This window comes from Pelobates fuscus, chromosome 2 (assembly GCF_036172605.1).
Source record: "Pelobates fuscus isolate aPelFus1 chromosome 2, aPelFus1.pri, whole genome shotgun sequence".
Lineage (NCBI taxonomy): Eukaryota > Metazoa > Chordata > Amphibia > Anura > Pelobatidae > Pelobates > Pelobates fuscus.
Window position 1 is genome coordinate 288,548,088 of NC_086318.1, and position 22,239 is coordinate 288,570,326.

Below are 22,239 nucleotides of genomic sequence, written 5' to 3' on the forward strand. Positions count from 1 at the left end.
CAGTGTTTACATAAAATTGCCTGCAGATAATGATTATACTAACCAGAACAATTACATTAAGCTGTAGTTGCTCTGGTGACTATATTGTCTCTCTAAGACCAAAGATTCCACTTCCAAGACATCATCTGGGTTTTTTTTTTTTTTGTTTAGTTTTTTTTAGGTTTTGTGTACCATTTTCAGGATTATTTACCAAACTGAGAATTTCAAAGTGAATATGAATTATAAGGCCAGAGTAGTAACTGAAAAAAAAATATCAGTTTAATTTATCACTTTAGCTTGCACAATTTATAGATTTAATTTTATCCTTTTAATCAATATTGAGTTGTGACAAAGGAACACTTCAATCACCATTATCATTACAGTGCGCCATAGTGGTTATAGTGCCAAGAGTGCCCCTGCATTGTAAGTGTGACTTACAGCCTGACTTATTTTATGTGGTCCACTGGCACCAGTATTCATCTCCACTGCATCCGACAGAGAGCTAGAAGCTCCCCCATAGGTCTTAAGTTAAGATCTGCAGTGCCGGGCTAGCTTATTGGCTGATTTTGTCGGTGATTGCTTTCAGCCATTGAGCTAAGCCATGCACCACTGTGCTTATCTCAGACATAGACCTCTGGTGGATGTAGTGGAGTAAGGGAATGGCACCTGACAGACCCCAGGTAAAAAGTGAAACTGTTCTAAAATGGTTTATCTGAAATTCCAACGCAATCAAAATATACTACAAGAAAACGTAGGGAATACTTTGTCTTATATACCAAGTATACCAGAAATACCGTAGTGGAAAAGGGAAAAACAATGGTAAGAGTAAAACTATTTTACCCCAATAGAGTATTTTGCATGTAGAGTAGGACTCCTCCAGGTCCTCAACAATAGGAAATACACATACCAGAAAACGGGTAACTGCAATGCAAAAAATATAAAGAGAAAAACACAGGGCAATATAGCCAGTGTAAATAATTAAATTTGGAATCTGTAAAAATGCACTCACAAACCTAAATTGATTGAAGGCTTATCAGTATAATGGATGGCATCTTCGTATCGTTTTCACAGCATATAGGTGAGAGATAAAAGAATAATAGAGTTTCTATAACAGTTTAAACCTTTTAATATACATTGCACTTACAAGATAAAAGCAATAGGTAGGCACTTCACAAAGAAGTAACGCGCTGTCTCTTTGTATTTTTTGCATTGTAGTTACCTGTTTTCAGTTTTTGTTTTTCTCATTTAAAGGACCACTCTAGGCACCCAGACCACTTCAGCTTAATGAAGTGGTCTGGGTGCCAGGTCCAGCTAGGGTTAACACATTTTTTATATAGAGAAACTGCTATGTTTATTAATGGGTTAAGCCTTCCCCCAAATCCTCTAGTGGCTGTTTCATTGACAGCCGCTAGAGGCGCTTGCGTGATTCTCACTGTGAAAATCACAGTGAGAGCACGCAAGCGTCCATAGGAAAGCATTGTAAATTTGCACGCAAGCGTCCATAGGAAAGCATTGTAAATGCTTTCCTATGCGACCGGCTGAATGCGCGCACAGCTTTCGCGCGTGCGCATTCAGCCGACGGGGCGGAACGGAGGCGGAGAGGAGGAGGACAGCTCCCCGCCCAGCGCTGGAAAAAGGTAAGTTTTAACACTTTTCCCCTTTCCAGAGCCGGGCAGGAGGGGGTCCTTGAGGGTGGGGGCACCCTCAGGGCACTCTAGTGCCAGGAAAACAAGTGTTTTCCTGGCACTAGAGTGGTCCTTTAATACTTTGTCTTATGCATTTTTCCTATGCATGACAAAGCTTGACAAAAGGTAAAGCTACTATGTTTTCTAATTTCACTCAGCCTGCATAAAAACTATATTGTCTTTGGATGCTGTGCTGAAAATTGTATTGTCTATGGAGTTCCCACGTTCTCGTGACGTGGTAGATGAAGCACCAGTAGCTAAAGGTGATAGAGTTAGGTGAAAACAGAGATAAGGAACTGAAAATGGACAAAACCTTAGAAAAACTCAATAGCTTGCAGGTCTCAAAATAGTTTTTGCTCACTTGTGCCATTGCTTAGTGAGTCTATACAATTTGCATTTCGAAATGATCTTGCCCATAAGGGCAGTCCAGATCTGAAATGCTGGCAAGTTCCCTTGCATGAGAGAAACAGCAGCCCCACACCAGTTTGACCTTCTTTGGGCTTTGCCAGCAAAGTGTAGTTGATATCCCTCCAGGTACAGTGGGTAAGTAAAACCTACCTTCCCCTGCAACTTCTGGCCACCACACAGCAAGCAGCGATGCCACCATCAGAGGTCTTTTCAAAATATGCAAATATCCTCAAAGGTGACAGAGCTGCTTTAAAGGGACCCTGCACTTCCCAAATAAAATAAAAATAAATTGTTTAGTAGATATACCCTGTGACAAACGGTCATTTGCCACTGGCTTTCTATTTGCCAAACTGCACTGCTCCCCTGGCTTATGGAGAAGCCTGCTTGCCAGCCTCTTGCCGCATGACTATGGCCCTTTAAAAACATTATTTGGGCTTATGGACTTTTATGGGACCAGTGCTGGCCCTTTAAGCACAGTGTATGGACATAATCTGACTTTTGGGAACAATGCCCCTTTAAGACCGTGTCCCCAGACTAGTTTAAAATACTGTGTTCATGGCTTTTTCCCACTTGGTTCGGTAAATGGGGCTTACCGAACCAATTACTGCACAGGCGGACCACACGCAAGTGGAAGTGTGCAGGCAATTTACCTCCCAGGCTGGCAGTTAACCGCAGGTTAATTGCTGACTGCTGGGTGACCGCCGTTTGTACAGTCGAACACGTGGCGGCGGCCATCTTTATTGAGTCGAAATCGGCTACAAATGGCACGAACACCGCTGACCCTGACCTTCTCTGGAACTTCAACTAAAATCGAAGTGCATTCGACAATTCAAACGCACTGTTATACTGGACTATTTGCACGAACGGCGCCCCGTTCGTGCATTTGAATGGGATTTAGTTATTTTTCTATGGGAAATGGACCGGCCGCACAGCCTGAATCTCTGGAACTGTTTTGGGCATGAAAATGTGCGTGCGGTCGGTCAAAATAGGACTTCCACTTAAAGGACCACTATAGGCACCCAGACCACTTCAGCTTAATGAAGTGGTCTGGGTGCCAGGTCCATCTAGGTTTAACCTTTTTTGCTGTAAACATATGGGTTAATCCAGCCTTTAGTGGCTGTCTCATTGACAGCCGCTAGAGGTGCTTCCGCACTTCTCACTGTGATTTTCACAGTGAGAAGACGGCAGCGTCCATAGGAAAGCATTGAGAATCAGAAGAGGGAGGAGAGTCCCAGCGCCGAGGGAGCCCGGCGCTGGAAAAAAGGTAAGGGATTAACCCCTTCCTCCCCCTTCAGCGCCACGGGAGTGGGACCCTGAGGGTGGGGGCACCCTCAGGGCACTATAGTGCCAGGAAAACGAGTTTTTTTCCTGGCACTATAGTGGTCCTTTAACCGATTCAAGAGAATTGTGGATATGTTTGTCCCCAAGTTATGCTGTGAAAATATAAGTTTTATTAGAATTGAATGTATAATTACAAAGTTATAAAAATTGTATAATCGTATGTTTTTTAGCTTGGAGATAATTGAGTTGATACAGTCATTAACTCAATTATCTCCCAAGCAGAGGGGAGGATTCTTATTGTAATAAGTGGGTGTGATTATCCATGTGCCTTTATTTGATTGGTTGCTAAGTTTACAGTTCCAGTGCCCCACAAGGTCCACGTGGGTGGTAACCTTGCTGGGAAACTTGTATATAAGCAGGAATAAACGCTCATTGGAGTCAGTTCTTCTTCACCCTCAATCTAGAGTCTTGTCTCTCATTGGGGGTAACCGGCTATATCACTACAAGGGATTGCTATGTTCTGCATGCTCCCTTGATTAATCACTTCTAAGCTCTTTTAAGAGCTTGTTCCTGCTTCACTCTCTTGGAGGAGAGGTTCACAGCCTGGAGCCTTGTCGTAGGTCCAGGGTGGGTAGGAGATGGCGAGACCCCAACCAAGCTACAGCAGTTTGTGGGGTCTGCGGTGGTTGTGGTGTCTGGCGGAGCGCTTGGAGCCCTCTGGAAGCGCTAGGAGCATCCAGTAACGGAGGTACCCAGTCGTGGTGCCAGGCCGTCCGTTACATACCCCCAATAAAAAACAAACAATTTTTGTAATTGGGGGTTTATCAAAACATCTTTCAAAAACACCATTGGGAAGTCTGTAATTGGACAGCCACAGAAAGTCCAGACTTGGGCATAAGGGTGCAAGCCTCGGCTGTGGCTGTACAATCTCAGCCTTCCCAATGCTGCTCAATGAGATGTCTTTGCAAGGCAGGTGCTATGAGCATTTGCCTGCAACTTAAGTTTTGCTCCACTGATCTAAACTATCAGGAAGTACCTGACTGACAATCAAGGGGGTGTAAAAAAAAAAAAATATATATATATATCTACTCCCACCTATCTATCCTCCCTAATACACAAGTATGTTCCGTCTAGGCCCCTACGCTCTGCCGAAGACCTACATCTATCCTCTGTTCGTACTCCCACCTCTGATGCTTGCCTTCAGGGCTTATCTAGGGCTGCACCATTCCTGTGGAACTCCCTTCCTTTTTCCGTTAGATGTTCACCCAGTCTAAACTCCTTCAGAAAATCATTAAAAACTCACTTTTTCACAAAAAGCGTATCAATTAAACTGTTAATGGCTCCCAATAGATTCTTCTCCTGCAACTGTCATTTAAAAAAAAAAAAATCCACACAATTCTACCAATCTACTTCTCTACTCCTACCCTTACTTTTTGTGCCACTTTATCCCACTCCCTCTAGTATGTAAGCTCATTGAGCAGGGCCCTCAACGCCTCTGCTCCTGTGCGTCAAACTTGTTTGATTACAACTACATGTTTGTTGATCCTCCCATGGTAAAGCGCTATGGAATTTGCTGGCGCTATATAAAAATAATAATAATAATATACTCCCTTAACTGTAACTAAAATGCCTTGATGCCTATTCACTGTTCAGTGGATAGAAAAAAATTATATTTTTAAATATTATGAAAATCTTTGAGTTGAAACACTTCGTGCTCCTTCCCCTACTGCATGCATGCATTGCAGTGGATTACAGAATCATTGCAGCACTATTAAAAAAAAAAAAAAAAAAAAGCGAGGGGGGAGGTTCTGTTTAACGGTAACCCTTCGAATGGTTATTAATGAAGAGTCTACCTTTTGCCAGTCATGCTTTAAATCTGCTATGGAAACCCTTATTTTTTCAGCAAACAGAATATGAAGCAGAATATTTGTGCAATAATGCAGATGTAATACAGTAGAATAACAACTGTCCCCATTTAGTTAATTCCATGTTTTTCAGGTTATTTTATGTATAACAATGCAAAGTGTTGTGAATGGGCAAGACTGGGCAAGCAATGGATTTAATACTGCTTTTCGGATATTTGACTATTGTCGAGCATAATAAAGCGGTTATTTGAATCAACTGACCGCAAAGCTTGATTCCCATGCTAAGATGGTGGTTGTGCATCATAAATTCTGACCTGTTAAATAAGTGAGCCCGTGGGAGAGATGTAAAGACCTTGATTAAATCTCGAGTAATGCTACTGCAAAATATGCATTGTAAAGAAAAGCAATATTACAAAGGAGAGAACAATTAGTTCTCTCATTCATACTTTGTGAGCAGAATACTTTTTGTTCCCAAGTGTATAATGCACTGCTCTCGCAGCATGACAGGGCTATGAATAGCATGGAAATGTGCAATGGAAAAGTAAATTACAATAGAGATAACTTGTAATTATCTTTCTCTTATGCTAAAATAGCAATCCGTTCCTATGCACTTTTACATTATTTTTTTATTTAATGCTATATATGTTAATTGCTTTAATAATGTACAGTAACCATGAAAAGTTAGTCAGTTATAACTTTTTTTATGCACCATAGAAAATGTAAATGATCTGTAAGAAGCCATGCATCCTAGTATTTAAACAGACAGTCAAGTTTACAGAGGTAATACATGAATGGTCTCACTTTAGTGTGATCATTTAGGGACATAAGGACCAATATGCTAAGTTTAAAGGGACACCAGAACCACTTTAGTTTATATCATGTCTCTGCAGGCTTTACAATGTAAACTGTATCTTCAGAGAAGAGGCAGAGTTTACATTGGTGCCTTGTAACAAGTCTAGTGGCAATCTCTCAGACGGCCATTAGAGGTGCTTCCTGGGTCAGTGCTGCACAGTGTTCAACGTCTCCATGCATTGAACATTTCACACAGGATGTAGTAAGATTTAAGTCTAACCAAGTTCAACATTTCACATATCTCAGACTCTGCTGATATGACAACCCAGTTTGAAATATCATCTGAAAATTGCCTGTTATATCTCTTGGGTCTGTAATATTCAGGGAGACCTTCCATGAAGCATGGCCGTGGTATTGGCCTCTCCTCTGTCCTTTTATTTATTTATCGATCTGTTTTAAATCTTTTTGCATAAATCAGATACAATAGGAAATCAAAAACAATGAGAATCATCAAGGTAACACAGAGGAATCATGATCATATATCACAAAATGGTTCCAACAAACAAAAGGTTTTTTTGTTTTATTATTTTCCTCAGAGTTAAAGGGAAACTCCACCAATACAATTTTAATTCATTTTATAGTTTTTTATAGGTGTGCCACACACATGCAATGCCGCACTCATACAATACACCATATACACTCACATCACCTTCCAATTTAGTTGCTTTCTCCACTTTGTCTTACTCTGTCTCCCTGCATTTCACCTTTTATTTCTGATCATCTCTGAGGTGTCTGTCGATCTGCAATTTAGATAATCAAATGTATATAGTATTTAAACTGTTATCTGTGTAAAAAAATTATATATATTTATTTATGTAACATATTTTCTTTTCTTTTGATTCTTCAAGATGTTAAATGAAGCATCCATGGGGAAAGTGAGAATTGTTCATGGTGATATTCTTACTTACAAAATGGACAGAGCATTTCCTGGCCATTTGAAGAAGCAGTGGGACGATGGTAAGTACATTGAGACTTGTAGTTTTTAAAGTGCTCTGTAGGCACATAAACTGCTTCATCTCAGTGAAATGGGGATAGTGTATGGAGTCACCTGGCATCGTCCTTACATTCATGGTAAAAACAATTTAAGGCTTTAATGATAATTGAGAGTACCCAGATGCCCATCTCCTCTGTACTTCATGAGCTAACAAGGAAGTATTGGCTTGTGTAGTAATTATTGGCAAAGTGTCCACTGATCTCTTTTAGTTTTACAAGCGACCATTGGTGGTGTAAATTGAAATGAAGAAATTGTGTAATCTCTGCCTTAGTCTTACCTCCAATAGAGGCTGGGCTATGGGTGTTACAGGAACTCCATAAACACCTACACAACCTAAGCTTAAGGCAGTGGTTTTGGTGTATAGATCATGCCCAATTAGTCTAAGTGTTTAATTCTAGGATGTTTATGCATATAGTGATTTGTATCCAATAGTAGATAATTTCTGAAAATCAGTATTGTTTATGTTGTAAAATATTGAATATTTATTGAAAATATTGAATATTTTCATTTACATAGCTGCAGTACAATACTCCTAGTTTTACTTTTTGAAAATGTATTTATTAGGAATGTCAGATAACATTGATAGCCTACATAGTACAATGTGAAGATAGAAAATTAATCTCATTGTGTGCATTATGTCTTGACAATTACATGATTTTGCTATTTCATGATAAAAAGTAATGATTTTATGAAAGACACGGAGGCGAGTATTGCTTAACCCTTTCTTTACTGTCCACCAATAGCAGCAAAGAATACAAACAGTAAGAACAAATGGTAACCATAGTGATAGGCCACTCCCATACCAACTCCCAGTATAATTGTCTGCACCTCCCCCACGTATTTCCTCTTTCTTTGGAGATGCGGCACACTAACCACCAAACAGGAACCGATGAATCAGTCCAAATCACAGCAGAACAACCGTCCCAAAATCCAGCCGGACTCCGATCAGGAACCATAAACGAACCGGGACCAATCCATAAACGAATAGAAATGCCAACAGTGAGGAGCCGATCACAGAACGATCCATAGACCTCCAGCCAACGTGGGGAAGCCCCAACGTTGCGAGACCCAAAGCAAGCAGCACACCAAAGGGTGTTGGCCTGCGGGACAGCCGTTAAAGCCCTGATGGGCCGAGGAAATGGCCGATCTGTTAATCGTGTGATACGCTCGACAAGCCTCGAATAATGAAGTGAGGAATTGGAGGATCGCAGTCACGGGAGCCGAAAAAGGATCCATGTTCCGAGCCAGGCACCAGCCAGCCCAAGCTCTCCAAGCTGTCCCACATGATCGTCTAGTCCCCGGAGCCCATGCGTCAGTCAGGAGGCGTCGAGTTGCGTCCAAAACCCCTTGGATTTCCCAGGACCCCCGGAAATCCTCCCCCGTTTTGTTGGCCCGACGGGTCCAGAAGGAGGTCCGTGTAGGATGCCAGCAGTCTGGGCATATCCATCACCAGTTTATGGAGCTGTGGGAACCATGATTAAGTCAGCAGGATCAGGTCGGCCATCTGGTGGCGAACTTGGAGCAGGACCCGAAGGATCATGGCAAACAGAGAAAAAGCGAAAAGGAGTGAGCCATTCCAGTCTTGCAGGAAGGCGTATACTGCATCCGTGGCCGGATCTGGCCACCAGCTGTAGAACCAAGGTAGTTGGGTGTTGAGCCGGGATGCAAAGAGGTCGATGGCAAATGGTCCCCAGAGAGACGAGATAGCGGAGAACACCCCTACATCCAATTTCCAATCGCTGCTGTCTGACAGCATAAACTCCAGTCTGCATGAGTGTTGTGGAGTCCAGGGAGGTATTCCGCCTGGATGACTAGATTCCTGGCCAAAAGTCCTTTGCCATGCAGGCCAGAATAGCCGACTGCGTGCCACCCATGTGGGTAACATAGCGTACCGCAGAGATGTTCTCCATGCGCAGCCGGATGCATGCACTGGTAGTCCCGTTCGTAAAGCTACAGATTGCAAAGGAGCCAGCCAGGAGCTCTAGAGCATTGATGTGGAGACTGGATTTGTCGTCCGACCAGCGTCCCCAGGTAGTCACACCATTGCATTGGGCCCACCAACCGTGGAGACTTGCATCTGAATCCACTGTGAACTCCGGTTGGGAACCGAAGATGGCCTTGCCATTCCAAGCTGAGAGGTTCCACCAGGTCAACTCGTCCCGAGTTTCCGAGTCCAGAGAGACCATGTCTGCATAGGACGCCCTGCTGCAAAGGTGTGCAATCTAAAGGCTTTGAGGCTTTGAGGGCATGATAGTGGAGAGGGGCTGGGAACACCGCCTGGATCGATAACGCCAGTGGGCCAATGATCCGTGCCAGATGGCGCAGCGTTAACTGGGAACGCGCTAGAGCGCAGCGCAGTTCCTTGCAGATGGCCCGAATCTTGGATGGAGGGAGGCTGAGTGATTCCGCTTCAGAGTCTACGGTGAACCCGAGGAACTCCATGCGTTGCGAAGGGGACAGGCAGGATTTTTCCCAGATGAGGAGGAAACCCATGCAAGAGAGGAGGTCCATCGTCCATTGCAGATGCTTCAGGAGAACCAAATGATCCTGTGCCATGATGAGGATGTCGTCCAAGTAGACTATCAGCCGAACTCCTCGACTGCGCAACCAAGCCATGGCAGGGCGCATCAATTTTGTGAATCACCAAGGAGCTGACGAGAGTCCAAAGGGATGGCATGTGAAGCTCCTGGTGTCCCCTTTCCACAGGATGCGTAATAAGTCCCTGGACGTCTCGGCAACTGGGACCATCAAGTATGCGTCCTTCAGATCTAACTTCGCCATCCAGTCGCCTCGAAGGAGCAATTCTCACAGGAGATGGATGCCCTCCATCTTGAAGTAGCGGTAGCATACCAAAGTGTTTAGGGCAAGGAGATTGATAACTGGGCGCATTTTCCCACCCTTCTTTTCTAATAGGAAGATGCGCCCTGCAGGGGAAATGGGGGCTAGTTCTATCGTCCCTTTCATGTGAAGGGCCGATAAATCCACGTTTATCAAGACGCGGTCGGGCACTGAGAGCGAAATAGGGCGAGGAGGAGGAATGTGACACGGAGTGTCGACCAATTCGATGTGGAAACCCTGAACGGTGGTCAGAACCCAAACATCGAGGTGATGGTTGACCAGGCGTGGAAAAAATTACGGACTCTGCCCCCTACACAAATATTGGAAAAAACATGAGGTAGATGTAAGCTTACCGTAAGGGCCTCTGGAACCAGATTTCCCTCTGAAGCCTCTGGATCGCCATGGTCTTCCACAAGAGGGGAAGAAGAGGGACTGGTTTCTCGCCTCCTGGTAGGGTGTTCTCATCCCGATCCACGGGAGTGGTAATTGGAACGGCCAGATAAACGACCCCTGAATCTGCCGGCCCTGGTAGAGACCCGCCCTTGAAATACCCTCTTCATAGAGTATTGGGCCTTATCTAGGGCTGTAAAAGCACCCACGAAGTGCCCCAGGTCCTTAATAAAAGGCCCAGGGCATCCTTGCCCGCCTGTGTGAGGGCGAGGTTGGCTAGCTTAGGTTCGATTTTAAAAAGAATGGCTTTACACCGTTCTATGGACATGGAGGTATTAATGCTGCCCGCTATTCAGATTGCCCTCTGCACCCAGCCACGGAGTTCATCCGGGTCAACCTGCCTGTTCTCGGCTCTGGCAATTTCAGCCAGTTCAAATAGTTTGGCCAAAGGACCAAAAATGTCCAGGTGCTTATCTTGGCACGATTTTAGTGCTGAATTGGGTCATTTTAGGATTGACTATAGGGTCTCACAGACTTTGTTAGGCACCAAAGACCTTGGGCATTCTGCCCTGAACTTATTACGTGCCGCATTACTGAGGGGGGCGCCGTACCCAATTCTCCAGGTATCGTGCCACATGGTCCGCTGGGAGCCCTTCAGCCGACCTTGGATGATGGTAAGCATCCGGGTCAAACATGGGTTACCCAGACGGATCAATGAGGGTGGAGCCTGCAGTAGCGGGGGAGTCACTCCGAGAGCCACTCACAGCCACTCCCGATTGAGCAGGGACAAAAGGGTCAGTGTCCTGCCCGCATACCTCATTTCAGTCACACATGGACTCAGCATCAGCCTCCTCACTAGACCCGATTTCTGAGTTGGAGTCGCTCTTGTGGAAAGGCTCTTTTGCTTGACGTGGGCACGCTAGCATGGGTGGTCGCGGGTGCACCCGTCATATTGGTTCTGGAGGCAGGGGGGCTTAAGTAGGGGACTTAAGTGCCTGGATTTGGCGGTAAAGCCTGGACCAGGACGCGTTATGCGCGTTGGTGTGGCAGAACTTTCTGCGACCAGTGGGCGCGCCAGTAAGGCCTGGGAGATGGTCTGGGAGAAGGCAGAGGACATAGAGCCCATAGCAGCCATAATGGCGTCAGTGACTGAACGCTGTAGCGCCAGGAATTCGGTCTCATGGGGCAGAGACTTGGGGTCCACTGCAGACGAAGGGGAATTAGAACCGGAAAAGGGGTTACCCAAAACCTGGGGTATGTCCATCTCACCAGGGGAAAGGGGGCTGGCAGGCACCTTAGATTTGGACATAGTAATGCTGTGAGATTCCCCCAACAAAAATACAAGGTTTATTGAAAACAGCTATAGACTAATTAAATAAATAGAACAGGCGAGCAGGAGTTAATCACCCCAAACTAGATATTAACCTTAGAGAGTGTAGAGCTAGGGAGCTCACCAGGGCCCAGACCGGCAGACAGGAAGAGACACGAGGCAGAGCACAGAGCCAGAAGGACAGGATGCCAGAAAAGGGCCAGCGGCAGTCTCGCGAGATTCGCTGCAAAAAATCCTGTGAGTTCGTCAAGTTCAAGAACCGAACGTTTAGTAAAAAAGAAACGAATTTGTGGGAACAAACAAACGAATGAAATGAATAGGAAACAGACGAATGAAAAACCCGTTCGTGTAAAAAATAGACGACCTCCACTGATCTCTTTCCCGCTGTCTTACAGTGTGTCTCTGCTTTCCTGTCTTCCATCTCTGATTGGATGTTCTCCCACTTTCTAAAGCTCAATCTCTCTAAAACTGAGCTTCTTGTTTTTTCTCCTCATAATACTGATCCTCCTCTTTCGCTCTCCCTACAAGCTGATGGTACCCGCATCAGCCCTTTCTTGGAAGCTTGCTATCTTGATGTTATCTTTGACTCTGGCTTCACCTTTCACCTCACATTCAGTCTGTTGCCAAAACTTTTTGACTCCACCTTAAAATTATTGCCCCCCATCCACCCCATTCTTACGCAAGATGTGACTAAGGAGCTTATTCATGTTCTAGTAATTTATTGAATTAATGACTGTTATTAGTTCTTAATTGGTCTCCCCAGAAGCAATACTGCCTTGCTACAGTCTGTAATGAATGCTGCTGCCCGGCTTTTTCTCTCCAGTCACTCCTCTCTGTCACGTATACATCTGCACATAAAAATGTGGTTAATGGCATTTACTGTCCTGACAGGAAAAGTTGTGCCGGGCAACATTACCATCCTGACAGGAAAAGTTGTGCCGGGCAACATTACCATCCTGACAGGAAAAGTTGTGCCGAGCAACATTACCGTCCTGACAGGAAAAGTCGTGCTGAGCAGCAATCATGCACATGGAAACCTGGTAATTGCCTTTGGGGTCAAAGGCCGGTAACAGCCAATCGGAACCCAATTCTCCTCTTGCTCATTGCCCTGTCGTGGTTTCATGCCTATGGTTATCTGAGAGTGCGTTCCTGATCTTGATTTTCTGGTATTTGACTTTGGTTTTGTTTTGACTTCCCTGATATCTGGTACGATTGACTTTTGACTCTCCCTCATCTTTGTGTCTGATTCTGTGTCCCTGACCTCGGCAAGTATTTTGACTATTCTTGGAGACCTTAAGTCCGGCTATTCTAAGATCCGGTTATACGTTAACCTTAGTCCAAGGTGTGACACAGTACTGCGTGCTGGATCAACTTGTAATCCTGACACTTTCACACTGTCAGTCCTTACATTGGATTCATGTATCCTGTAGGAGTCAATACAAAATACTAACTCTTACCTATGCGGTCTCAACAACTCTGATCCTGTTAAATCTCTTAATTTGTATCTATGCTCATACTCAGTCTCTGCACTTTGCCGGTAACCTACTCCTGTCCACTCCTCACACCCTTACTGCTAACTCGCGTTTGCAGGACTTTTTCATGGGCAGCTCCTTTCCTTTGGAACTGCTTGCCTACCCCATCAGACTCTTTCCTAGTCTTTAATAATTTAAGCTTATGTTCTCCCAGAGTAACCTCTATCTCACAAACCTGTCTCATGCTCTATCCTAAAGGGCCACATTCCACGCTTACCTCCAGTTCTGCTTCATTTCTACCTTGTTGTTTGGTTGCTATTCCACTTGATGCCCTTTCTATTGTGTATATATATCACACCTCCTCTAGGCTGTAAGCTCTTATAGCAGGGTCCTCATCAATCTATTGTTCCTGTAACATTTTGTAATTGTCTCATTTATTGTTACATTTCTCCCTTTTTATAAAAATGTTAAGCGTTGCAGAATAAGTTGGCACTATATAAATGCCAAAAATAATAATAAAAACAGCTGAGGCTGTGTGCATACCTTTGATATAGAAGTCTTTCTGGTATGAAAACATAAACATTTATTTATTTTGTGCAAAAACTATAAAGATTTGAGCATGCAAAAAATACAGCATATTAACAAGGCCAAAATCTATCAAAAGTTATATTTGTGCCCGGAGTGTCGTTTTATTGCCAGTATGGAAAATTATAGCTTTAGTGGTGGAGAAAAGCTGACCGCATATCCAACGTGGTTTCTTTTATAACAGAGTCAAATCTCATCAACACCATAGATGCTATATTCCATGGCAAGAGGTCTATCAAACAAAAACATCCAGGAGCGAAATCACCTTTAGAGAGCTGATGACAAAGATGACAACATCTTCTACCAAATAAAGCTGTTCTAATCACTACAGACAACTCTACTAACTATAGCTTATATCGCCAAGATTGTATGAAATCTCAATCTCTCAGCAAGCTTTCCAGTATCCAGGCTACTTACATCTAAGTTTCAGCGAATGTCCTTACTGATATACTACGCAGAAATGTTCTCAAGCCAAAAGTTGATCTCTCCCTCCTGTGGTTTTCAATGATATCCTTTGCTGTGTTTGTCATTCAGTAATAAGCTTGATGACGCCAAGAGTAAACCGGAAACGTAAAGTTTTACTCAATCTGCCATGAAGTTCTGTCTTACGTGCTCTATCAGTCCACTGGAACTTTAAATTCATATACATCAGACTAGACAAGGCCAAAATTAAGAGCCTGGTGTACAATTCTCCTCTTCTTTTGAAGAGGTTGTTATTGGTGTCTTCTCAAGAAATTCTGGAACACTGATTTACAGATCTCTATCCACAGATCGAGATCCAAATTAACAGCCTAGTGTCTGAGCACCCTTAAGATCAAGAAGTCTGTGCTATAAACTAACAACTCTTCAGTTGAATTCCAAAGTCAAGATGATGTCAAAGAAGGGGTTAAGATGTGAAACAAATTGTCTTCTGTTTCTGGACTTTTCCTGACTAAACCAGTTCTGATGGATATCACAGCCCAAAAATGGGTATTGATTCACATGATCAAAATATCATTTTGTCTCTTTAAAATCAATCACCTTGAATATGCAGTGCATTTAGGGACACCAGTTTTAAAGAATGATGTTACCGAGCTAGAAATTTCAGAGGCGAGGTACAAAATTACTAAAGGGGATGGAAAACATTAGTTATGAGGGAAGAGTAGAAAACTGAATTTGTTTTCTTTAGAAAAAAGGCACCTAAGGGGGAATTTGATAGTGCTGTGTGCTAACCTGTTCATTAGCAGGAATATACAGCAAACAAGAGGTCACCCATGGAGACTGGAAGAAAGACGTTCTTTACAATAAAAGGATCTTTACAGTAAGAATAAAGATGTGAAACTATCTGCCTAAAGAGATTGTCCTTTATCAGCGTTTCCCAGTTGGTGTTCCGAACAAAATTGGTGTTCCGCTGCATTTTCCCACATCCAAGATGTCCGTCGCTACCTGCTGTTCCCGGAAGGTCGGAAACAGCAGAGGTCGCTCATAAGAGATGGCAGGAGCGCGATCTTAAGCCCGCCCCGCAGTCCGCCAGCCACTTAGACTTAGCTTGTCCGTGAGAGAGCCCACCCAGCCGTCAGCCAGCCCTTCCATCAGACATTTTCTATCACTCGTGGTAGAGGAATGATAGAGAGTGGAGCTGATAGTTAAAGCTCCATTATTGTCATAGATAGAAAGCTCTGTTAGGTAGGGAAATAGAAAACTCTGTTAGGCATTGCAAGATTCTGTCAGGGACATTGAAATTCTCTGCTAGGGACATTAAAAGGCTCTGTCAGGTGCATTGAAATACTCTGCTAGGGTATATATAGCTATAGTTCAAATAGTAACTTCCCTTACGATTTATACTCTGAATATAATGGGGAATGGCGGAATCGAAAATATGGCAGCCGCAGCTCATGCTGGTGACTATAAAAACTGAGCATGTGCGCAGACTTTGCCGACAGTCATGTAAAGTCTGCGAAAATACTCATTACTTCGGCATCCCACTATTCATACATACAATCCTCTGAAATTAAAACCACATGCACAGAATGAAGGGGTACAAATTACATGTTAAAAATATAGAAGAATACATGTTGCATATAAAATACTTTGGTGCTTATGAAAAACCAAGCTGCATGATATGGAGATAATATTAAATGAGCCGTTAAAAGATAAACTATGGAAAGATTAGTTGTGAAAAGACCGGACAAAAATGATTTTTTTTTTTTTTAAATAATAAAATAAATTATAAAATATAATGAAATAAATATAATGAAATAAATATAAAATAAATAATAAAGAAGTAATGAATAATAAAAAATAAAACTAAGATAAAGATAAAAATCAATATGGATAAACTGAAAATAAAATATACATATACCGTAAGTTTATGAAAAAATTATTTTATGATACAGCTAGGTAATCCACGTACATGTTATCGAATCCATGAGCCGAATGCATCACATAATACCGTACATAAAATCCATGTAGTAACTGTAAACCAATGAAAATCATGGTGGAAGGATGGAATAAGAAAGGAAAGAGAGAAAATAAGTCTTATTGTCACTGGGACATCAATGAGTAGTCCGACCAAATACTATGCTCTTATACGCTCTGTCGCAATGAAAGGCCCAGTAAGAGTGAAATAAGGTGCTCACACCCGTAGTTTTACTGGGAACTAGAGTGTGGTATGTCAAAAGATGTTTGGATGAAGAGAATTTTGAATGTTTTACGATTCAGAAGGGGAGGGGCGGGGGGTTACTGCATAATTTTTATGGGGAAGTTTCCCCGATTCTAGCAAAAGATTAGAAGATATATTACAAGGGGTAAGAGAGCTTGTTAAGGGGGTGCTAAGGCTTTGAGAGGCCTGGGCACATAATGCACCATATTGCCAGACATTTTAGGTGTATAGGTGTTACAGTGTGGTGTATTGTACTAAGACATAACATCTGCCAGTTAACTATTAAAAAAAGTTTTGTTTTTTTTGTTTTTGCTCCGAACTACGTTATGTCTACCACTGAGTGGCAGAAGTAGGGTGCGTGTGAAGTTGTATTACATGCCTACTTACGTGGTGAACCAGTTCACCTCCCAGAACCCATATATAGATGAGACTTTCACCATCAGACCTGTTCATGGATTGAACAGACATTGTCCATATTCTGGCGTCTTGTAAAGCCTGCTCTCTGGAACACAAAGTTCACTGGTTGCGGGAGAATGTTTGTGAATTATTTCAGCTTCTGGACTTCCGTTTATTCCGGGGTCACCTTCCTTGTTGAAGTTATGGCAATTTGTACAGTTTTCTCTGGGAATGTCCTTAAAGGAACACTATAGTCACCTAAATTACTTTAGCTAAATAAAGCAGTTTTAGTGTATAGATCATTCCCTGCAATTTCACTGCTCAATTCACTGTCATTTAGGAGTAAAATCACTTTGTTTCTGTTTATGCAGCCCTAGCCATGCCTCCCCTGGCTATGATTGACAGAGCCTGCATGAAAAAACAAAAACTGGTTTCACTTTCAAACAGATGTAATTTACCTTAAATAATTGTATCTCAATCTCTAAATTGAACTTTAATCACATACAGGAGGCTCTTGCAGGGTCTACGCAAATTTTAATTAAACAGAACTTGCAATAAAGAAAGCCTAAATATAGAGCTCTCTTTACAGGAAGTGTTTATGGAAGGCTGTGCAAGTCTCATGCAGGGAGGTGTGACTAGGGTTGATAAACAAAGGGATTTAACTCCTAAATGGCAGAGGATTGAGCAGTGAGGCTGCAGGTGCATGTTCTATACAACAAAACTGCTTCATTAAGCTAAAGTTGTTCAGGTGACAATAGTGTCCCTTTAAGTGCGTAGCGTCTCCATGCCATGTCCCGGTTCTGCAATTTTCGTGAGGGTGCCATTGCGCCAAACCAGGAGCTTAGTTGAAAAGCCCCACTGATAAAGGATTTTGTTATTTCGGAGGCATTTAGTTATGTTGTCGCCAATAAGTCAGCATAGAGGGATATCTTGGCGTAGTTGGCCGGCATCACCTGCTTTCCTTTGTGCTGTTAGTACAGCTTCTTTGGAGCTGTAATAGTGCAGCCTGGTGACTATGTCCCTTGGGATGTCTTGTGCCAGATTTTTGGGCTTGGACACCCGGTGGGCTCTGTCATTGCGCAAGTTTCCTTTTCCCAGGTCTAGGGCTACTGCTTGGAAGAGATCCTGTAAGTCGGCAGTTAGTTCCTTCGTTGGCATTGACTCCGGCAGCCACGGATGTTTTTGCGCCGGGAATAATCTTCCAGACCTGCCAGCTTTTCCACAAGGTGATAGTGGTCTGCTTTTATCTTGTGGATCTTGTCCTCTACCTCGTTGTTGGTGAGGCATAACTCGCCAGTGTGTTCTTCTAGGGCTCCCATGCGTGCACCAATATCCTGTACCTCTTATGCATGTCTTCTACAGCTGTTTGGAGGTCCACTTTCATGGAAGAGCGCAGTTCCTGTAGCATAGCTGCGAACTTTTTTTCTGAGAATGACATGTCCTCTGTAGCTGCATGCAGTGTGTATGAGTCGGATCCAGCTACCGACACTTGCGATGGGTAGCAGGAAAAAATCTGGGGCGCCTTGGGCTTTTGGTAGAGCCATTCTGTATCAGTTGAGTTCTCCCACAATGTAGGTTGTGGTAGCATGGTTTAGATTCAGCAGTCAGCTTAGTTTTGTCGCCATTTGGCCGTTCTGGGAACGGAGCTACTCTGTCATGTGACTGCTTTGGAGCATCAGAAATCCTGCCCCCTTCTTCAATATTGTTTATATGTAATTTGTACCTCTTCATTCTGTGCATGTGGTTTTAATTTCAGAGGATTGTCATATCTGCATTGTATGAATGAATATGCCGGAGTAATGAGTACCTTCGCAGACTTTATACGAATATGTCGGCAAAATCCATGGATTTTATAGTCGCCAGCATGAGCTCCAGTTGCCATATTTTCGATTCTCTAATTTCCCATTATATTCAGAGTATAACCTCTAACGGAGGTTATAGCCATACCACCAATGAACAGGGGGATGAATAGGGGATCAGGAGTCTGGGATGCGATCTACAAGTGCCAATGTATGACTTCCCACTGGATCCCGGTGGCCATGTTTTTGGTGGATTAATAGGTAGCTCAGGTGAAACGAGTGAAAGAGACATGTACGTACTCAACCCTGATTGGTGGGTTTATAAGGTGGGACATCCAGTCTGAGAAACAAGCTCTACCTTCAGAAAGCCAGGAAGACGAAACCAGTCGGTACAGCATTGTGTGAATTGAGTAATAGTAACAACCCCTGGATCTTGGGCTAAGGTAACATCTCCAGGACCTACTTGAAAACCAGAGTAATCTGAAATTACCTTTCCTGGTTAAATACTTTGTTAGTATTATTCTATTCCAAGTCTGTTTTCACAACCACATCAGGATCCAGATTTTCTATCAGCAGGATCACTTGATAAAAGGGACGACAGGATACAGAAGCTGACTATCCATTGGAGGTCTTATAGACCTATTTACGTGCCTTTTCAGCCACATGTGTGGCTTTCCACTTGTGAGTGCAATATATACCTTTGATTTTTGAATGTTTACACTTTGTTTTACTGTGTTTTTTTATTGTTTTAAGTGATTAAAGATTCAATATTTGAAACTACACATGAAACTACACATATATAACTAATGTGGATTACTAGTTACCTACATTGAAAGAATATAAAGGTATTTTGCACTTATTTTTTTTATTATTTTTTATTATTATAATTCAAGTCCTCTTTATATACACCACACCAATCTTTTGTGTTTCAAAATAGGTTTTGCTCACTTGTGTCATTACAGTGAGAACCAGTTCCAAGGTATATCAGATTTTGGATTTTGCCTACCCAAGTGTGAATTTACACAATATCCTGATTTGTTTGGCTGGTCCTATTCATTGTGTTGTACAGAAAATAGTTTAACAAGACAGGACTACATCAAGATAACAGGGACACCACCATTCTTTCTTTGCACACATACAGCCACTAAAATAGTGTAGATAAATTAACATAAACGTGTTTGTATGACATTTATTTTCCTATTCACATGTGTATTGATATTTTAATAAACATATTATATTTAAGCCACTGGTGTAAGTGGAATTGTATACAAGTAAAAAGGCCTTTGTACAGTCTGGATCTCAAAGTAATTGAAATTCTGCTACAAGACCTAAAAAACGTCTACCTATCTCATGTTTAAAAATTTTAAAAACGTTTGTTTTTTGTTCAAAACCATAAAGATCTCTGATAAATTAATTACAAGTATCGCTAAGCTGTACTGTACAGCTACAGTCAGGCCTGGTAGGGAAATTAAAGATCTCTGGTAGCAGATCACTACACTTGTTTATGCTTTTGCATATAGCCAGCAATTACAAATCTGGATACTAATAATTTAAGTAGTTTACTCAGATGTCTGCTGTAGATGCACTATTCTCATCATTCTCCCTACAGCTCCTGGCATCCTAGTTGTCCCTATTATATTACATTTTGTATTTTCTCTAATTATACAGAATTCACAAACAAGCTTGTAAGGATTGTACATACAGTAGTCAATGGAATGTAGATATTTCTGCAAGCATTTTCTCAGCTGTGTACATAATTAAATATGATTGAGCTACCCTGAATATACATAAATTTTGCCTTCACTTTCAGATGTACCAAATGTGCACATCATTGGAAATCTGCCCTTTAACGTGTCAACCCCTTTGATTATCAAATGGCTGGAGCATGTGGCAAACAGAAGTGGGCCTTTTGTATATGGTCGGACGCAAATGACTTTAACTTTTCAGAAAGAAGTAGCCGAGGTAGGTATTACAGTGGGATGTTGATAATGTGTTCTGCAACTTTAAAACCTTGGCAATCTGTCAAATGTTCCACCTCAAATGGTCTTTGTCAAAGCTTGTTAAAGATTTTTCAGGTTTACTGTGATGAAAACCTTCCTTTGCACTTGGCATCAATTCATCACTAGGAATGTTTTAGGAATACAGAATAGGCATGGCATGGCATGTGTTCAAGTACTATGTTAACTACTTTTTTTTAGTTAATTTATATTTTATTCTTGATTTTACTGCTTACCTGTTTGACGGCTCAGACTTACGACCAGCTGTCTGCACGGGAATTCGGGGGATTCCCAACGTTAGAGAGCTGGTCTATGTTCTGTGAATTCTCCATGAACATATATTAGACTAATTCCCTGCTCTGGTGCACATGCTCTGTAGCGACCAATTTGTTTTTCTACCGAGTCGTAAGAACGGTACCCGGTTGGTAAGTGAGGAGTGCCTGTACACTTTTTCTCTGTTCCACCGGGATGTTATGGAAGTGCAGAGTTTTGAAGCTATAATTATTTAGATTAAGGGGTGTGAGAAAAGGGTCTCCTTGCACGATAATCTAGTTGAGCATTATTCACATATTAAACTTCAATAAAATGTCTCACAAGTGGTCACGGTTTATCAGTGTTTTTGTCACCATTAAGTTTAAGGCATGTATTATTGATTGCACTTCTGCTATATGAAGTGGTTTTGTGAGTTTTCTTGAAAAACATGAAATTATAGTGGAATTACATTTTTTTTTTTTTTTTTTACTTTGATACTTTGATATATTCTCAGAGAATGACAGCAAGCACTGGGGGAAGACAACGGAGCCGACTGTCCATTATGTGCCAGTATCTCTGCAATGTAAAAAATAGTTTTACTATTCCCGGCTCTGCCTTTGTTCCGAAACCTGAGGTAAGGTTTAATATATATCACACACCAATATTATATACTTTTATTTATTTATTTCATTTTTTTTTTCACTATTTGTGTTTAGTTTTCATCTACATACCACTAACATGAATCTAAATACTGTTATTCTTAATAACCCTTTTCTCCCTTCAATTTTGTTCACATCACTACCGCCATAAGCACACAACTAGAAAACAAATTATCATACACCGTGGCCTGCTCTGTTGCTGTAACTTATCTACTGAGTACTGGTGGAGAGTTATAAAAAATAGCCCTCCTACCCCCACCTCACAGAATTATAAAGTATCCCATTCACTATATGGCCAAATGAAGACCACTTCATTAAGTTAAAGTGGTCTGGGTGCCTATAGTGGTCCATTAATATTGTAAGCCAGAACCATACCTTGCTAGATTGGATTCTCTCCAGTTGTCCTGACAGAATCCAGGAGGCGGGCGTTCTCACTAACCGTTTCAGTGACCACTGTCTAGTGTACTGCATATGCAAAATAAATCCCCTCCCAAAATTATAATCACCAGGTCTTTCAAAAAATGTAATCTTGAACCCTTTTTAAATGATCTCAAGAACATACCATGGCACAGATTAGATCTAATACCAGATCTAGACTCTGCAATTGCATTTTTTTCAGTCTGAGCTCTTGCGTGTTTGGAATTTGCATGCCCCTCTGCGTAAAGTGTGACTAAAAGAGATACACCTGCCCTGGGTTACAGCTGACCTCATTCAAATGTACCAGTTCGAGATTCACTGTGGTCAAAGTTCAAGCGTACTGGCTCCATGAACGATCACTGTACTTACAGACAACGGCGAAATGCATGCACCAAACAA

General features: G+C 42.2%; 1 protein-coding gene across 1 annotated transcript in view; it reads left to right on the top strand.

Moving 5' to 3' along the window:
• Positions 1-22,239, top strand: part of TFB1M (transcription factor B1, mitochondrial) — a 71,757-nt gene that overhangs the window by 22,632 nt on the left and 26,886 nt on the right. Inside the window, exons 4-6 of the mRNA XM_063443426.1 lie at positions 6,919-7,027; positions 20,326-20,477; positions 21,279-21,398. Coding sequence (XP_063299496.1) covers positions 6,919-7,027; positions 20,326-20,477; positions 21,279-21,398 — 381 coding nt within the window. The remainder of the gene's footprint in view (positions 1-6,918; positions 7,028-20,325; positions 20,478-21,278; positions 21,399-22,239) is intronic.